The 18,503-nt window shown below is 49.1% G+C and overlaps 2 protein-coding genes across 7 annotated transcripts in view; one reads left to right on the forward strand and one right to left on the reverse strand.

The window, feature by feature from the left end:
- Positions 1-6,486, forward strand: LSMEM2 (leucine rich single-pass membrane protein 2). 2 transcript variants are annotated; one of them, XM_061196870.1, is made up of 5 exons: positions 1-162; positions 2,471-2,606; positions 5,208-5,309; positions 5,404-5,589; positions 5,711-6,486. In XM_061196870.1, exons 1-5 carry the CDS (start codon positions 49-51, stop codon positions 5,842-5,844), a joined length of 672 nt encoding a protein of 223 aa, XP_061052853.1. In that variant the 5' UTR covers positions 1-48; the 3' UTR covers positions 5,845-6,486. The 2 variants fall into 2 exon arrangements, with proteins under 2 accessions (XP_061052853.1, XP_061052854.1); XM_061196871.1 differs by lacking the exon at positions 1-162 and adding an exon at positions 4,580-4,688 and having other exon boundaries at positions 2,545-2,606.
- Positions 6,247-18,503, reverse strand: part of IFRD2 (interferon related developmental regulator 2) — a 25,565-nt gene continuing 13,308 nt past the window's right edge. Inside the window, exons 2-12 of one of the 5 annotated variants that reach the window (XM_061196868.1) lie at positions 9,001-9,120; positions 8,831-8,915; positions 8,600-8,724; positions 8,358-8,515; positions 8,145-8,195; positions 7,881-8,059; positions 7,688-7,793; positions 7,210-7,347; positions 6,996-7,124; positions 6,821-6,916; positions 6,247-6,703 (exon numbers count right to left, since the gene is read on the reverse strand). In XM_061196868.1, coding sequence (XP_061052851.1) covers positions 6,623-6,703; positions 6,821-6,916; positions 6,996-7,124; positions 7,210-7,347; positions 7,688-7,793; positions 7,881-8,059; positions 8,145-8,195; positions 8,358-8,515; positions 8,600-8,724; positions 8,831-8,915; positions 9,001-9,120 — 1,268 coding nt within the window. In that variant the 3' untranslated portion in view covers positions 6,247-6,622. Of the gene's footprint in view, positions 6,704-6,820; positions 6,917-6,995; positions 7,125-7,209; positions 7,399-7,687; positions 7,794-7,880; positions 8,060-8,144; positions 8,516-8,599; positions 8,725-8,830; positions 8,916-9,000; positions 9,121-18,503 lie in introns of all 5 variants that reach the window. The other 4 variants (XM_061196867.1, XM_061196866.1, XM_061196869.1 and 1 more) reach the window with 4 other exon arrangements.

The following is an 18,503-nucleotide window of genomic DNA, read 5'->3' on the forward strand; positions in this document are numbered from 1 at the left end:
ATAAAGGTGAGGATATTGTGATGATTGGACTTGCAAAAACTACAGGATATGAGGGTTGAACCTCTATCACTCTCAGAAATCTCCTGTCCAGGAGAGCCTGCTGGACCAAGATCTGCACTGCTTGAGGCGAGCCTCTCCCACCTCTGTTTGTCATCCATCAAGGTGAGTCATTGTTGGCCAGAGGAAGCATGGTCTCACAAGCTGAGAGGAGTGATGCTGTAGCTGCCCGATGTCCACTCTCTTGGAACAAGAGGACAGAGAAAGGGGAAGTAGAGAGCTATCAGGAGAGGGAAAGGGAAAACCATGAGGGAAAAAGGACAAAGGGGAGGGGGAAAGCGTTGCCTGAATGATGGTACTGAGACTCTCAGGGGCCAGGAAGGCAGACTTACCAAACGTGGTTATGCTGAAACGAGGTTCAGGCGGCAGCTTGTCACCTACGGGGAAACTGCGTTTGTTGGTTCCAGAGGTGCCTGGATTCTTTCCCAGGGAGGGGGTTAGAAGGCCCCATAGGTGTCCGGTGGAGTTGCCACCAAGTACGTTACCGACCCAGATTCTTGGACTCTTCAGTGAACAGAAATTGATAAGAGGGCAGACGAGAAATTCAGGCAAGGCTTTATTGGGACTCATGCTGCAGCACAAGGGAGCAAAAACAAACAACAGGTTGCCTTGCTTGCTCCCTGAAGCGGGGGTGGGGGGTGAGTTGATCCTTTAAATGGGGTGAGGGTAGGGTCAGATCCATGGTTCAGGCGGTAGGGGTGGCTTAGGTGGTCTGCCCACTCTCTTGGTGGTGTCGTGGGCAGGAATCGTGAGTAGTGCACTCCTTTTGCTCCCAACACTTCAGAAGTGGCAGTTGGGTTTTTGGTCTTTTTGTATCTTGTTCCTAATTTGCCCCAGTTGCAGGTGCATAGTTATTTTTAGTCCCTTATAGTTTCTTGTATTCTGTTGCTCCAGGAGATGTTTGTCCAGGTGTAAGCACTGCAGCAAAAGGTGCCAGGTCCCACCCTGTCTCACTAGTTCTTGCTGTGTGGCCTTGGACACCTTCCTGGAAGTCTCAAAACCTATATTATTTTAAGGATGCTGTGGTGAGGATTAAAGGTGGTTTCCATGTGACTGAGTGGATTCTGTAGGGCCTTTGGGGTTACTGACATGCATAGTACAGTTAACCCTTGAATAACACCAGCTTGAGCTGTATAGGATCCACTTACATGTGATTTTTTTCAATAAATAGTACTACAGTACTACAGGATCCCTGGTTTGTTGAATCTGCAGATGCGTAACCATGGTTACAGAGGGTGGGTGAACTGTAAAGTTATATGTGGATTTTCCATTGCACAGAGGGTTGGGATCCCTAACCCCTAGTTATTCAAGGGTAAACTGTATATTCTGGATGATATAATTTCTGGGCTAAATGCTATGAAAAAAATAAAATTGGGTGATGTAGAAAAGAACGTGAGCAGAAGGCCTCACTGAGGGGATGACATTTGAGCTAAATGACAGGGAGCCAGCCATGGGAACATCTAGGGAAGAACATTCCAGGTGGGAACAGCCAGTGCAAAGGCCCTGAGGTGGGAACAAGCTTGAGTTTGAGGAATATCAAGAAGGATACAGCAGAGTGATGGATTTCAGATGTTTAAGAAGTAGCTCCTACTGTCTTGCTTTGTCCCATTTGGGAAGGAGGGGCACAGGGGTCCAACAGCAGAGGGTGGGTCCTAAGCTGGACCACTCCCTCTCTTTAAGGGCAGGTGGTGCCATGCATCCTCACATGAACTTGTGTGACCTCTATTCCCTTATGGAGAGAGGAAGGAGGATCAAAACTTTGCATTGGGCTAAGTGCTTCAGACATGTGCTTCTATTTCCATTCTCATGTGCACTGTGCCAGGTAGGAACCATTGTTATTCCTGCTTTACAGATGAGAAAACTGAGGTCTGAAAGGGAGCATTCCTTTACCCAAAGTTGTAAACATAGTAATAGAAGTATCAACCTTCAACCTATGTTCCTCCACTGACCAGCATGGGTACCTGCAGGTATTGGGGGTGTCTCTGTCCCCTTTGGGGGCTCTCAGAGCCCTCAGGGCACTGGGCTCCAGTTGTTCATCACTCCTGATTCGTGATGCCAGCAGATCAGTGGTGGGTGCTTGTCCCACATTTGCTAGATGAACCCGCTGTGGGTAGGGGTCTTCAGGGGGTGGAGGGGTGGAGATGCACAGGGCTCCCTTGCATGGGCTTGCCATGTGGGACATCACTGGAGGTGAGCCTGAGGAGGCTTGTCTGGATGAAGACACCAAGGCCCTGCAGGCATGAGTAGCAGGGTTCCCAGGGTACATGCACTACTGGAGGTGTGCTCTTGCCTGGGCTCCATCACCAGGTAGCTCGTCTAGGCTGGTCCATGTGGGTCACTCTGCTCCTTCCCATGGCTGGGAGGTGCCCCCTCTAAATATAGCCCAGTGTGCTGAGCTCACGCCTATTTTCAGCCCAGGTTGGGAGGCGGCCAGGCCTTCCCCAGGATCTCAGCGGAGCCACTGCTGCCTCTATCTAGTCCTGGTACTAGGCACTCCCATCGACCCCCTGCCTGCCCAACACCCACCATGCCAGAAGAGGCCCAAGAAGGTAGGAAATGACTGTGAGGGAGGGTAAGGCCCCAATGCTGTGACCCTGTGGACCATGGAGAAACCTGGCCCCTTTCCTACTGACCTCACTTCCTTGACTAGTCATCAGTTACCGTGTCCTAGCTCGAGTAAAGGGACTGGCCCCCTATGCGTGAAGGAAGGGCCTACCATGCCCCGAATGCCTCCTCACCTCATACCTGTAGCCCCTGCTGAGGACAGCAGGGAGGGGTTGGGGGCAGGGGAGGGTCAACTACAGGTTGTGCCCAAGTGGGTGTGGGCTGGGCAGGCTGGCCAGTTAAGCTCTTCCTTAAGGGAGGGCACTGGGATTGGGGGCAGGCAGTGGTTTTGCAAAGCATTTGGGCACATGACCCAGGGACTGGGAGTGGAAAGGCTTCTGGCCTCCAGTGTGGGCCTGTGTGGCTCCAACTGGCTAAAGGTTGGGGTCCCTTGGCCTGGCCAGACTGACTTCTAGTTAAAGACTTTGGTGGCCACTTTCCTAATTGACGCACTGCATGCAAGAAGTATGGAAGCTCAGAGGGGCCAGAGCAGGGACCTGGGAAGCTTCAGGTACAGTGCTGGCCAGGATGCAGGACCAGCTGCACCAAGGCTCCAGCTTGGCCCAACTGGTCAACTCCCCCCATCACATTTTCGACATTTTATACTGAATGGGAGGGGCCTGGCCCTGGATGTGGGAGTGTTTGCTTCCTTTTGAGGTCTTTTTTTTTTTTTTTTTTTAATATTTATTTTTGGCTGAGTTGGGTCTTCGTTGCGGAGCGCGGGCTTCTCATTGCGGTGGCTTCTCTTGTTGCGGAGCATGGGCTCTAAGTGCCCGGGCTTCAGTAGTTGTGGCTCACAGGCTCTAGAGCGCAGGCTCAGTAGTTGTGGCGCACGGGCTTAGCTGCTCCGCGGCATGTGGGATCTTCCCGGACTAGGGCTCGAACCCGTGTCCCCTGCATTGGCAAGCGGATTCTTAACCACTGAGCCACCAGGGAAGTCCCCTTTTGAGGTCTTAAGGATGACATTTACTATGTGTTCTTCCTGGTAACAGAAAGAACCCAAGATCAATTTAAAAGTGTGGGAAAAACACAGCCAAGTGCACAGAATTTAATACGAACCCCAATCCACCACCACCCAGACCTAACAACAGACAGCACTGGTTTTTGTTTTACACATTTTTGAGCATGTCAAAGGTCAGTTTCAAGCAAATCATGAAGGTTACGGTACTATTCTGAAAGTGTTAGACCCAGAGAGTCCAATCACCCTTGCTTCTATCAGGAGGTATCCTGCCAATGCCCCTGAATTTGTTATCTAGCTTCCAGCTAGGCATCTGGAGATCTTAAGGGGCCAAGAATTTTTTTTTTTAATTTGGCTGCATCGGGTCTTAGTTGCAGCATGTGGGATATAGTTCCCTGACCAGGGATCGAACCCAGGCCCCCTGCATTGGAAGCGCAGAGTCTTAGCCACTGCCACCAGGGAAGTCCCAAAGGGGCCAAGACTTTAAGGGGGGGGGGGAAGCACCACCAGAAGAAAATATAATTTTTAGAAATCACAAAATAAATACTTCACTGGGTCCAAAAATAAGTAATTAAAATCACAAGAACGGTACACAGCCCCAGTGACTAAATGGGCAGAGGCTGTGAACTAGGAAGCCACACAGATATTGGTCAGGCTCCCCAAGCAAAGACCCCCAACAAAATTGGTCAAGAAAGGCCTTTTCTCATCTCCCAACTTAGCAAATATATATGTGCACACTTATGTACATAAAATTTTTTTCTATGGAGATGCCTATTGGTGGCGACATTTTACTCTTTTGGAGGCTGTGGACAACTATTCCAGAGGACAATGTGATGACAGCTTAAAAGAAAAAGTCCCTGCTGTTTGACCTAGTAATTCTGCTTCTGGGAATCCATCCTTGATAACTATTGGGAAACGGGGGGAAAGCCTTTATACTCAATGATGCATGTCCTTTTCCAGGGGTTTTTAATTTAGGAAGGGGATTGGAAACAACCTAAATGCCCAGGCAGCCTCGAAGAGATGCCTGAGGGGAGACCTCAAAGGCAAGTGGAACAGTTTGCTAACAAAGGTGGGTCTCCTCTCATGATGAGTGAGAACAGCAGGGTTCACAGCAGAATCACACTTAGTATGTGAAAGGAGGCAGAGCTGAGGCCAGGAGCAAAAGGCAAAAAGCTGGCTAGAATAGGGCTGCTTCTGCTGGGTACCGGGAGAAGGCCCCAGGCACAGGGTCTGCAGGGAAAACTGATAGCAGAAGCAGGAATGAACTTCATGGGCTGTGGGTTGAGTTCTCCAAGGCTGATAAATTCTCTAGAAACGAGCAAGCAGAGGGCAATGCCTGAAAGTCCCTGAGGTGCTTGGAAGGAAACAAATATAAGTCAAGCAGCACCTCCTGCTACTGTGGGTGAAACAGGCGTACGCAGTTTTCACGTTGTCTTGGTTCCAAATCACGGGTCACTCCTGAGTTGGTTTTAGGGGATCAGGAGCCAAATGCCCCTTCTACCTCTTCTGAGCCCCTGCTGCTGCTGGACGCCATCTAGGAGGGAGGGCATGACCCGCTGGCTGAATCAGCCCCACGCTGCCCCTGCAGACACCGTGGCACCGACAAGGAGCAGGGCACCACTGGCTCCTAATCATGTGCAGGAGGTTCGCCTACACCGGGTGGAGTCCATCAGCGATCTGCACAGTGGAGGTGAGAGGGTGCAGGGGAGTGGGACCCATGGACTGGGAGAAGGGAGGAAAGCAGGCGCACCTGCCGCCCTCCTGATCCCCCGTTTGCCCTGCAGGTTCACTGTGGCCCTACCTGGCCGAGGAGGCGCAGCCATGGGATGAGCTGCTGGGCATCCTGCCTCCATCGATGTGCGCCCAGACCGGCTGCAGCCCCGCGCACAGCCGCGGCAGCTTCCTGCTGCTGCTGGCACTGCTGGTGCTCACCTGCCTGGTGCTGGCTGTCCTGGCTGTCTACCTGAGTGGTAAGGAGGGCGCAGGAAGCCAGTGGAATGGAGAGACCGAGGCAGTGAAGGGCTGGGAGGGTTGGGTGTTGTGGGGTGGCATGTGGTCTGATAATCCCCCTTTACCGCCCACCTGTCTTAGTGCTGCAGAGCGAATCCCTACGCGTGCTGGCGCACACACTGCGAACGCAGGAGGAAATGCTGCTCAAACTCCGGCTCGCCAGCCTCAGCCAGCTGCGGAGGCTCAACTCAAGTGAGGCCCGAGCACCCAGTTGAGATGCCACTTGGACCTGGGGCCTGGGGGTATGTGTAGGGGGGAATAAAGTGGCCGTTGGTAGCTTTCCCCTCTCCCACTACTGCTGCACATTACTTCCTTGGTGAGGTTTTCGTATAAGAGCCTGATCTGACCCCGCAGCTGCCTGCCTTTCTTGCCTTCTCCAGATAGCAGGTTCAGAAGTCTAAAAATAGCTGCCCACCCAAACTCTGCCAGGCCTCCCAGTTGGGGGGGTCCAGCCTCAGCTCTCAAAACACAGGCTGGGCTCTGAGTAGGGGGAGGAGGGCCCCTGGGGAGAGATTATTTTGGAGGGCAAAGGTGAGATGGAGATAGGGAGGCCCAGCTGGGCCCAAGCCTGGGTTGGTGGATAGGGAGGGCAGGCAGAAACACCCAGAAGCCAGGGCCACAGAAGGCTGCACATTGTTTAATTATCTCTAAAATCTTTAAAACTCAGCATATAAACCCACTCCAGGTAGCCTCACCTCCCCACATGTTGTAGTGGCAGTTGTCCAGATACTATCACCACCCCCGCCCCGAAAGTGGGTCATCCCAGGGGAGCAAGGCCTGAGAAAGGGCAGGAAGTGGCCACAGGGCTGGTGCAGGGGCAAAGCACGAAGGTCCCAAGTGGCCTGGCCTCCAGCCACCCACCCCCATGTCTGTTTTTGGTTTTGTCATTAAAAAAATAAAGCGACAATGCCTGGCAGGGACCAGGTGTTGCACTGTCTTCTGTTAAAAATACGGGCAAGGATGTGGACAGTCTCCTCTTCGGCTGGTCCTGCCTCACAGGATGTCTGCCCGCTTGTCCCGCACACGGCTGCGCGCCTTGGTCCTGGCTTTGAAGGCAGCAGCGTTGTACAGGTGCTGGGGTGGGACAAAGAGTGAGGGTCTAGTGAGCTGGGAGGAGGCAGCCCAGGGCTTCTCCTCCAGCCCCTGCAGAGCTCCAGGCCACAGGAATGGAGGGAAGACAAAGGTGCAAACCTTCTCAAAACGTGAGATCTTGCAGGCCTTCAGGGCAGTGGCATCCAGCACCAGCACAGGGCCCAGACCAAAGATGTCACGGAGTAGCTCGTTGTTCTGGGGGCAAAGAAGGCAGTGAGCTCAGGCCAGTCTGAAACATCCAAGCGGGGTACCCCTTCCCCGTCTGCCTCCCCACCTGGAGGTGGTGGTGCATGCCGGAACCCAGCGCGTCCTTGAAGGCAGCGTAGACCCGGCGCCGAGCCCAGCTGTCCACATAGAGTACCTCGAGCCCGAAGCGGACTGTCTCCTCCTCACACTCGCCGCCCTGCAGGGTAGAGGGGCTGTGACTGGGCTTGGCGGCTATGCCTGGGGGTGCACCCTCGCTAGGACGCATCCCTTCTCACACGTACCTCGACAAAGTGCAGCACGGACCGGAAGGTAGAGCGTTGGCGCCGGCGGTCAGCCTTGGCCCGATACTTGTTGCTGTCAGTGGCCAGAGTGCGCAGCGCGCTGCAGAGGGCCTCCATGTCCTCGTAAACAAAGTCCTCCTGCAGTGGGAGCGATGGAGGACGTGGGAGCAGAAGCCTGAGCTCTGTTGGCTTTTAACACAGTGGGGTTGCCCAAATCCTTCCTTTCACCAAGAAAGTCATTTTCTTCTCTGCCTGACCCTCCTCTGCATCCCTTCTTGGCCCCTGCCTGCACCAGACACCTCCGCTAAGGGGCCCCATCAGAGCACTTGGCCTCTGAGTCTGTGTTGGGGCTACTTCCCCTCCATAATGACCTAAGGCTACCTTGTTTTCTGTGGCATCCCTGCACCCAGCCTGAGACGGGCAGGTGGTGTCAGCAGGCACCCTCCCCTGCGCCCCCCGCCCCCGCCATCTCTCACACCTCAAGGTCCCGGGTGAGCTCAAAAAGCAATGCGATGGTCTCGCCGGCAGCCATCCGCAGGTTCACACTTTCACTGGACAAGAGCTGGGGCAGCTGGGGCAGCTGCCTGGGGAAGTGGCAGGCTGAGCCATGTGTGTGGGCTGGCGGCCTCTTCACCCTTCCCCTCCCACTCCCAGTGGGCAGTCACCCCTACCTGTCCAGGATGCGGCTGATATGGGCGCTGGGGCAGATGGTGAGTAGCAAGGCCCAGGCCTGCAGGGCAGCACAGAGCAAGCCCTGCAGGCTGACAGGGACCACAGGGGCTGTGGAGCCACCCACACCACAGGACCGGCTGAAAACGCCTTCCAAGCAGGTGAGGCAGGAGACCAGGTCCTAGAGGCATAAGGAGGCAGGGGAGTGGCTCAGGGGCAGAGCTAGGGCCTACGTGCTCTACTGCCTGTGCCTGAAGGCCACTTACCTGGACATCGGTGGCAGCCACGTAGCAGCCCAGGCCAAGAGCAGAAGCGCACTGCTGGGAGGAGGGCAAAGCCAGGCCGTGGTCAGAGGGTGAGCCTGGGTTCCCAGCCATGGGGCTCACCCTCGGAGCAGGGGAGCCTGGAGGCAGGTGGAACCCATGTCTCTGCTTAGGGATTAGGTGAAGGAAGGGTGTCACAGGGCAAGGAACACTCACGTGGAGCCGGGCAGCAGGGCTAGCTGTGCTGTCACTAAGCACAGAGACCAGCAGGGGCTGCAGGCTGTGGAATAACTCCTCACCCTTGGGTCCAGGGCCCAGCTGAACGCACAGCAGGCCTAGCACAGCAGCGGCAAGGGCCTGTTCCTCGCCCTTCCCTGCAGGGATGCCTTCCAGTCAGTCAATGCAGCAAGGGCCAGTACCCAGCCAGTTCAGGCCCCCCGTGCGCCCCCAGGCCCAACCTTTCTTGAGGCACTTTTCCAAGGCATCAGCCAGTGTGAGGCGGCGCTCCAGCAAGAAGTCGGGGAGTAGGTGCGCTGCTAGGGCCAGACGCAGGCTCTCAAGAGCACCCTGCCGGGTCTTGGTACTGGGGGAGGAAGAAAGTGGTTTGGTGGGCCAATCCTACCTGGGTCACATTTGGCATGGGCTAAGCAGGGACACAGGGGAAGGGATTGGTTGGAAGTCAGGGGTACCTCTTGTCTGTGAGGCAGTCCACATATTCCTTCAACTTCTCCTCAAGGTCTTCCTGCTGGCCCTGCTCATCCACGGCATCCCCCCCTGCAAGGCCAGCTCGTCATCCCCGCTTCTTGCCCTAGCCCACGGAGCCCCACTGAGTCCCTGCCATATTCCCACCCACTCTCACCAAAGCTTTCCTCTGCTGCGGTGCTAAGAAGGCTGGGACATTCACTGGTGGTGCTGCGGGCCTCGCTGGCTGCCTCATCCTCACTGGAACCTGAGTCAGCTTGGGTACTGCTCCGGGCACCTGGGGAGGGTGGAATGGGGCACATGGTCTGCCTTCATTGATGAGTGATGGCTGGGGTTACCTCACCCGGCCTCATGACCCCACAAGACAGAATGCTGCCCTTCTCAAGGCTGAAGTGGGAGGCACAGAGGCTGATGCCGGGGACTCTGAGCCAGGAAGCAAGAGAAAGGGAAAGAAGTCTATCTGCCGGGGAGAGTCACACGCCAGGCCCAACCTAGGATATCCTGGCAGGCTTGGTGAGCAGATCCTCCGTGAGACTAGAGCTTGCTTTAAGAAGGAGACTTAGAGGTGAGCAGAGGCGGAAGGGACTGCACAGGCCCTACCTAGGCCTGTGGCTCAGCCTGGAGTGGGGCATATCCAGGCGCATCCTGGGGGAGCTCAACCACCAGCCCAGATTACTCCCCAAAAGGGCCAGGGCAAGGGTCAGGGAAGTCTGACAGAACCGGGGTTCAAATCCCAGCTCTACATCTTAACAGGGGTGTAACCAGGTCAGGTGCCTAGTCTTCAAAGGCTCAGTTTCTCCGTTGCAAAAGAGATGAGAAGCACCTATTCTGGGCAAGGTAAGTGAAGACAATGACTAGACAAGTGACTAGTTACGGCTCTTCGGTGGGCCAACAAGCTCATCAGGTCACCCATCAGCACTGGGGACAGAGGCCCAGCTCCTAGTGGATGTAGGTGAGTGCCCCAGGCCTCAAGCATACTGTCTCCTGAGCCCCCCTTGGTCCACTCCAGGCCTTCAGTCCTGGGTGGATGGACACACAGGCTCCTCCTGACCCTGGGAAGTGCAGAAAGCTGAGTGGCCCCTGACTTCCTGAGCCCTTGAAAACAGGTGAACACAGGGGACTGTGAGGGTCAGCAGGGCTGGAAGACTTATGTGTAAGGGCAGCTGCTGCAGCAGGAGCCCCAGACAGGTTCTGATCACCAGGCTGGCCCTGCTTCCAGGAACTACGTACATACTCCCTTGTGCCTGCCGGACAAAGTCCATCACACGCTGCTCACTCCTCTCTCACTACCCTGGCTGACCAAAGCAGCCCAGCCTTCCCTCATTTGTTTCACAATGCCACGGTCCCTCCAGATATCAGGCCCTCGCCCAGCGTATTGCCTCTAAATGGTGCTCTCCTCTTTACCTGCTCAAGACTCACCCAGAAGCCCCTCCCTTGAGGCTTCCTTGGTTCCTGTCTGGGACTGACACCACTCCGTGAACACGTCCCCCAGCACTAGGCCTTCTGGATTATTGCTACTTTCTTCAACATCCCCTTGTAACCAAGCAGGACCCTATGGGGTCTTCCTGGGATAGACCCCTCCACCATATCATCTGTTGTAGCTCATCTCTGAAGTTCCTAGATAACAGTATCAGATGCACATTTCCTGAGTTGTTTTACAGGTGCTAAAACCACCACCAAATGGAAGAAGTTAACTTTGTGATGACCATGAGCACGTAGCCCCTAGACCTACTGGCGCCTAAGGATTGATAATGTTAACACCATGACACTGCCCTGTTACCTCACCATCAACCAATCAGAGAATTGTGCACGAGCTGATCACATTCGCTGGGACCCCTCTCCCTCACCTCGGCTTTAAAAATGCTTTACAGGAACTTCCCTGGTGGCGCAGTGGTTAAGAATCCACCTGCCAATGCAGGGGACACAGGTTCGAGCCCTGGTCAGGGAAGATCTCACATGCCGCGGAGCACCTAATCCCGTGCGCCACAACTGCTGAAGGCCACGCGCCCTACAGCCCGTGCTCTGCAACAAGAGAAGCCACCACAATGAGAAGCCCCCACTCGCCGCAACTAGAGAAAGCCAGCGCGCGGTAACGAAGGCCCAATGCTGCCAAAAAAAAAAAAAAAAAAAAAAAAAAGTGCTTTACAGAAACCCTTCGGGGAGTTCGGGGTTTTTGAGCACCAGCCACGGCTTCTCCTTTTATTGGCGCCTTACAATAAACATTGCACTTTCCTTCACCATAACCCAGTGTCAATGATAGGGACAGAGTAAAAGGACAAAGCAAGTAATTAAATAGTTAATCCCAGTAAGGGATTATAAGTAAAGAAAAAAGTATGGGAGACCCCTGTAAGTTAATGATCACTCAAGAAAGCAGGTTTGCTTAACCACAAACCCATGCAACAGAAGCATGAGACATGCTCCAAAACAACACAACAATCGTGGAATGTGACCCACATCCTGCCCAGTGAGCTCCATAAATTAATGATTCCCAGGACACGCTCCTCTGCATGCTCTAAAAACAAAAATATAAGGAAAGGTTGACGTTATACTAAAACTTGAAATGAATTCATATTTTATTATACATTATTGCCTTTTTGCTCATTTCCATTGCACCATGACAGTCCTGCTTTGACCATGTAATGACAAGAAAATTCCCCACGTGGAGAAGGAGCTGATGATGAAAGACTGATGTCTACTCAAGAATGAGGAAGCAGGTGGTCTTCTCCCCCTCCCCACTCTCCCTTTGATTATAAAACTGTAGCCCACTAACTTGTACCCAATTAATTTGGCTATATTTGGTAAATATGAGGGTTATTTTAAAGAAAAAAATTTTTTTTCACACCTACGAAAAATAGTTTTAATAAATATTAAATTTTAGTTTTGCTAATTGAGGTCAGTACTGTCTAAAACTCACTTTTCAAGACATGATTAAGATGGCAGAGGAGTAGGACAGGGAGCTCACCCTCTCCTATAAAGACATTAAAAATACACCTACAAGTGGAATGATTCACACACACCTACTGAATGCCGGAGGAACACCTCAGACTTCCGAAAAGGCAAGAAAACCTCCATGTAACCGGGAAGGACAAACGGAAAAAAAAAAGGGAATTTCCTGGCAGTCCAGTGGTTAGGACTCCACGTTTCCACTGCGGGGGGGTGGAGGGGGGTGGGGTGGGGGGGGTCATGGGTTCCATCCCTCTTCAAAGAACTAAGATTCCGAAGCAGTGAGACTCGGCTTAAAAAAGAAAAAAAAAGGCGGGGCGGGGTGGGGAAGGAATCTAGACACTAGGAATCTAGTGCCCCAGGGAAGGAGCAGTGAAGGTAAAATATTCCAGCACCCTGGGAAGCCTGATCACTGACAGGGACATTAGCCTAGACAAAGGGGAAGGTCCAGACCCTAAGAGGACAGTGCAGCAACCTGTTTGCAATGGCAAAAAGGAGAGTAATCTGCACATAAGGTAGGCACCTCCACCCTGTGCACCACCTGTGCACCAGAGCCTGAGACGCTCCTCTGCTGGTGGGGGCGGGGTGCTGAATATCAGGCTTCAGAGGTCAGACCAGGGTTGGCTGTGTGGAGACAGCTTGAAGAGGCTGGACTGTGGCAAATGAGGGTGTACTCCTAAGAAGCCTAGGTCCGGACTTCCCTGGTGGCGCAGTGGTTAAGAATCCTCCTGCCAATGCAGGGGACACGGGTTTGAGCCCTGGTCCAGGAAGATCCCACATGCTGCGGAGCAACTAAACCCACGCGCCACTGAAGCCCACGCACTTAGAGCCTGTGCTCCGCAACAAGAGAAGCCACCGCAATGAAAAGCCTGCACACCTCAACGAAGAGTAGCTCCCTCTCTCTGCAACTAGAGAAAGCCCGAGCATAGCAACGAAGACCCAACGTAGCCAAAAAAACAAAAACAAAAAAAAGCAGCAGCAGCCTAGGTCTGCCAGAGAGGGAAGGCACAATTACTGGGCGGGGGGGGTGGGTATGGGAAGAGGGGTGGGAAAAATTAGGGGGCTGGGATTAACATTCACACATTAATATATAGAAAATGGATAATCAACAAGGACCTACTGTAGAGCACAGGGAACTCTACTCAGACCCTATATCTGAAAAGAATCTGAAAAAAGGAATTTTCCTGGTGGTCCAGAAGTTAAGACTCCATGCTCCGAACACAGGAGGGCCGGGGTTCGATCCCTGGTCAGGGAACTAGATACTGCATGCCACAACTAAGACCCGGCGCAGCCAAATAAATAAATATTAAAAAAAAAAAAAATCTAAAAAAGAGCAGATATATGTAAATGTGTAACAGAATGACATTGCTGTACACCTAAGACAAACACAATATGGTAAATCAACTATATGCCAAAATAAAAGAAAAATTCAATTAAAGAAAGAAAGAAAGAAAAGGAAAGGAAAGGAAAGGAAAGGAAAGAAAAGGAAGGAAGGAAGAAAGAAAGAAATCCCTACTCTATTCCCCTCAGGCCTCAGGGACCTAGGCTGGAGTCACATCCATGGAGCTTAAGCAGGTTGGGTCCAAAGGCAGGACCGTTGTGGGCCTGAGCGAGCTGGGGAGGATGTGCCAGCAGATGAGCCCTCTTGGACCTGGAGTGCCTGATCCCTTCTGGATGAGACAAAATCTCCAGATTGAGGCGGGCCCTCCTACAGCTAAACCAAACATAGTGCACCCAAAGGATGGTGGACCCTCTGGGCTAGCTTTGAAAAGTCACCTGGGGGCTTCCCTGGTGGCGCAGTGGTTGAGAATCCGCCTGCCAGTGCAGGGGACACGGGTTCGATCCCTGGTCTGGGAAGATCCCACATGCCGTGGAGCAACTAAGCCCGTGCGCCACAACTACTGAGCCCGCGTGCCGCAACTACTGAAGCCCGTGCGCCTAGAACCTGTGCTCCACCACGAGGGAAGCCACCGCAATGGGAAGCCCATGCTCTGCAACGAAGAACAGCCCCCGCTCGCCGCAACTAGAGGAAGCCTGCACGCAGCAACGAAGACCCAACACGGCCAAAAACAAATAAATAAAATTTAAAAATAAAAAAAAAAAAAAGAAAAGAAAAGTCACCTGGGCTGCACGTCTCCTGGTGGTGGAGCTCCCACCTCCATCCTCCTTCCATAGAGTCCCCCACCAAAGTACGCTCAATACCCTCAGCATCGTGGTTTTACAGGGGTTGCGATTTGTCTGGAGGGTGAAGGGTAAGAAGGAAGAAGTAAGGAAACACAAGCCCTCGGGTGTTTCTTCTGGCACATTCTACTCTCAGTTACAACCCAGGAACAGGACTTCCTTTAATTAAGGCTCTGGTTGCCCTAAGACCCAAAGTTGGGCATGCATAACCCTGCCACCATGTGGCAGTTAAGAGTAACAACAACTCTAAAACCAGTGCTTCTGGATACTTAATATTCACAAGGCCTGCAGGGCTGTAAATAAATGATACCTGCCCTGGAGAAATGCCTGGGAGTAAGTAATCAAAACAGAATTCAAAACAGGGCTGACTTTCAAGCCCCAATTTTAAGAGGTACATTTTACTCTCACTGTTTCAAAAAAAAAAAAAAGCACACAAAAACATTCTCAGCATTGCTAATTATTAGAGAAATGCAAATCAAAACTACAAGGAGGTATCACCTCACACCAGTCAGAATGGCCATCCTCAAAAAGTCTACAAACAGTAAATGCTGGACAGGGCGTGAAGAAAAGGGAACCCTCCTACACTGTTGGGGGGAATGTAAAAGGGCACAGCCAGTATGGAGAGCAGCAGCGAAGTTCCTCAAAAAACGAAAAATGAGCAATCATATGATCCGGCAATCCCACTTCTGGGCAAATACCCAGAGAAAACCATAGTTCCAAATGGCTCATGCACCCCTACGTGCACTGCAACAGTATATACAATAACCAAGACAAGGAAGCAACCAAAATGCCCATCGAAAAATGAATGGATAAAGAAGATGTGGTACATATATACAATGTAATATTAGCCACAGAAAAGGACAAAATAATGCTATTTGCAGCAACAAGAAGGACCTAGAGATGATCACAGTAAGTCAGACAAAGAATCAAAAACATCTTATGATATCACTTATATGTGGAATCTAAAAATTGATACAAATGAACTAATTTACAAAACAGAAACAGACTCATAGATTTAGAAAAGAAACTTATGGGTAATTCCCCATGGGTCCAGTGGTTAGGGCTCTGAGCTTTCACTGCCAAGGTCCGAGTTCTATCCGTGGTCACGGAACTAAGATCCCAGAAGCCGTGCAGCATGGCCAAAAAAAACAAGAAACTCATGGTTACCAAAGGGGATAGAGGGCAAGGAGGGATAAATTTGTAGGTTGGGATTAACATATACACACGAATGTATATAAAACAGACAATCGACAAGGACCTACTGTAGAGCACAGGGAACTCTACTCAACACTCTCTCATAAACTATATGGGAAAAAAATTCGAAAAAGAATATATATATATAACATTCTCTTTTTTGTACATGTGAAACTAACAAACACTGTAAATCAACTATACGTCAATAAAAATTTAAAGAAAAAAATCAATAACAGGAAAAAAAAACTGTAAAAAACACAAACATGTGGAGGTTAAACAATATTTTACTAAACAACCAGTGGATCACTGAAGAAATCAAAGAGGAATTCAAAAAATACCTAGAGATTTCTGACGACAATGCTATGAGATTGGAAATCAATTAAAAGAAAAAAACTGTAAAAAACACAAATACATGGAGGCTGAACAGTGCGCTACTAAATAACCAAGAGATCACTGAAGAAATCAAAGAAGAATAAAAAAAATACATAGAAACAAATGACAATGAAAACAGGATGACCCAAAACCTATGGGACACAGCAAAAGCAGTTCTAAGAGGGAAGTTTACAGCAATTCAATCTCACCTCAAGAAATAAGAAAAATCTCAAATAAACAATCTAACCCTACACTTAAAACAGCTAGAGAAAGAAGAACAGAGAAAACCCAAAGTGAGTAGAAGGAAAGAAATCATAAAGATCAGGGCAGAAATAAATGAAATAGAAATGAATAAAACAATAGCAAATATCAATAAAACTAAAAGCTGGTTCTTTGAGAAGATAAACAAAATTGATAAACCCTTAGCCAGACTCACCAAGAAAAAAAGGGAGAGGATGCAAATCAATAAAATTAGAAATGAAAAGGGAGAAATCACAACTGACACCGAAAAAATACAAAGAATTATAAGAGACTACTACAAACAACTATATGCCAATAAAATGGACAACCATGAAGAAAAGGACAAATTCTTGTAAAGGTTCAATATTCCAAGACTGAACCAGGAAGAGTTAGAAATATAAACAGACTTATCACAAGTAATGTAATTGAAACCGTAATTAAAAATCTTCCAACAAACAAAAGTCCAGGACCAGATGGCTTCACAGGTGAATTCTATCAAACATTTAGAGAAGAGCTAACACCCATCCTTCTCAAACTCTTCCAAAAAATTGCAGAGGAAGGAACACTCCCAAACTCATTCTATTAGGCCACCGTCACCCTGATACCAAAACCAGACAAAGATACTATCAAAAAAGAAAATTACAGACCAATATCACTGATGAATATAGATGCAAAAATCCTCAACAAAATACTAGCAAACAGAATCCAACAACACATTAAAAGGATCATACACCACGATCAAGTGGGATTTACCCCAGGGATGCAAGGATTCTTCAATATACACAAATCAATCAATGTGATACACCATATTAACAAATTGAAGAATAAAAACCATATGATCATCTCAATAGATGCAGAAAAAGCTTTTGACAAAATTCAACACCAGTTTATGATAAAAACTCTCCAGAAAGTGGGCACAGAGGGAACCTACCTCAACATAATAAAGGCCATATACGACAAACCCACAGCAAACATCATTCTCAATGGTGAAAAACTGAAAGCATTTCCTCTAAGATCAGGAACAAGACAAGGATGTCCACTCACCACTATTATTCAACATAGTTTTGGAAGTCCTAGCCACGGCAATCAGAGAAGAAAAAGAAATAAGGAATACAAATTGGAAAAGAAGAAGTAAAACTGTCACTGATTGCAGGTGACATGATACTGTAGAGAATCCTAAAGATATCACCAAAAAACTACTAGAGCTAATCAATGAATTTGGTGAAGTTGCAGGATACAAAATTAATGCACAGAAATCTCTTGCATTCCTATACACTAACAACGAAAGATAAGAATGGGAAATAAAGGAAACAATCCCATTTACCATTGCAACAAAAAGAATAAAATACCTAGGAATAAACCTGCCTAAGGAGACAAAAGACCTGTACTCAGAAAACTATAAAACACTGATGAAAGAAATCAAAGATGACATAAACAGATGAAGAAATATACCATGTTCTTGGACTGGAAGAATCAATACTGTGAAAATGACTATACTACCCAAAGCAATTTACAGATTCAATGCGATCCCTATCAAACTACCAATGGCATTCTTCACAGAATTAGAACAAAAAATTTTACAATTCGTATGGAAACACAAAAGACCCCGAACAGCCAAAGCAATCTTGATAAAGAAAAACGGAATTGGAGGAATCAGGCTCCCCAACTTCAAACTATACCACAAAGCTACAGTAATCAAGACAGCATGGTACTGGCACAAAAGCAGAAATATAGATCAATGGTACAGTATAGAATGCCCAGAGATAAACCCATACACATATGGTCACTTAATTTATGACAAAGGAGGCAAGGATATAAAATGGAGAAAAGACAGTCTCTTCAATAAGTGGTACTGGGAAAACCGGACAGCTACATGTAAAAGAATGAAATTAGAACACTCCTTAACACCATACACAAAAATAAACTCTAAATGGATTAAAGACCTAAATGTAAGACCAGAAACTATAAAACTCTTAGTGGAAAACATAGGAAAAACACTCTTTAACATAAACCACAGCAAGATCTTTTTTGACCCACCTCCTAGAGTAATGGAAATAAAAACAAAAATAAACAAATGGGACTTAATTAAACTTAAGCTTTTGCACAGCAAAGGAACCATAAACAAGACAAAAAGACAACCCTCAGAATGGAGAAAATATTTGCAAATGAAACAAAAGACAAAGGATTAATCTTCAAAATATACAAACAGCTCATGCAGCTCAACATCTAAAAAACAAACAATCTAATTAAAAAATGGGCGGAGGACCTAAAGAGACATTTCACCAAGGAAGACATACAGATGGCCAAGAGGCACATGAAAAGAGGCTCAACATCACTAATTATTAGAGAAATGAAAATCAAAACTACAATGAGGTATCACCTCACACCGGTCAGAATGGCCATTATCAAAAAATCTAGAAACAATAAATGCTGGAGAGGGTGTGGTGAAAAGGGAACCCTCTTGCACTGTTGGTGGGAATGTAAATTGATACAGCCACTATGGAGAACAGTATGGAGGTTCCTTAAAAAACTAAAAATAGAACTACCATATGACCCAGGAATCCCACTACTGGGCATATACCCTGAGAAAATCATACGTCAAAAAGATACATGTACCACAATGTTCATTGCAGCACTATTTACAATAGGCAGGACATGGAACCAACCTAAATGTCCATCAACAGATGAATGGATAAAGAAAATGCGCCACATATATACAATGGAACATTA

The sequence above is a fragment of the Eubalaena glacialis genome, chromosome 7, assembly GCF_028564815.1.
Source record: "Eubalaena glacialis isolate mEubGla1 chromosome 7, mEubGla1.1.hap2.+ XY, whole genome shotgun sequence".
Classification (NCBI taxonomy): Eukaryota; Metazoa; Chordata; class Mammalia; order Artiodactyla; family Balaenidae; genus Eubalaena; species Eubalaena glacialis.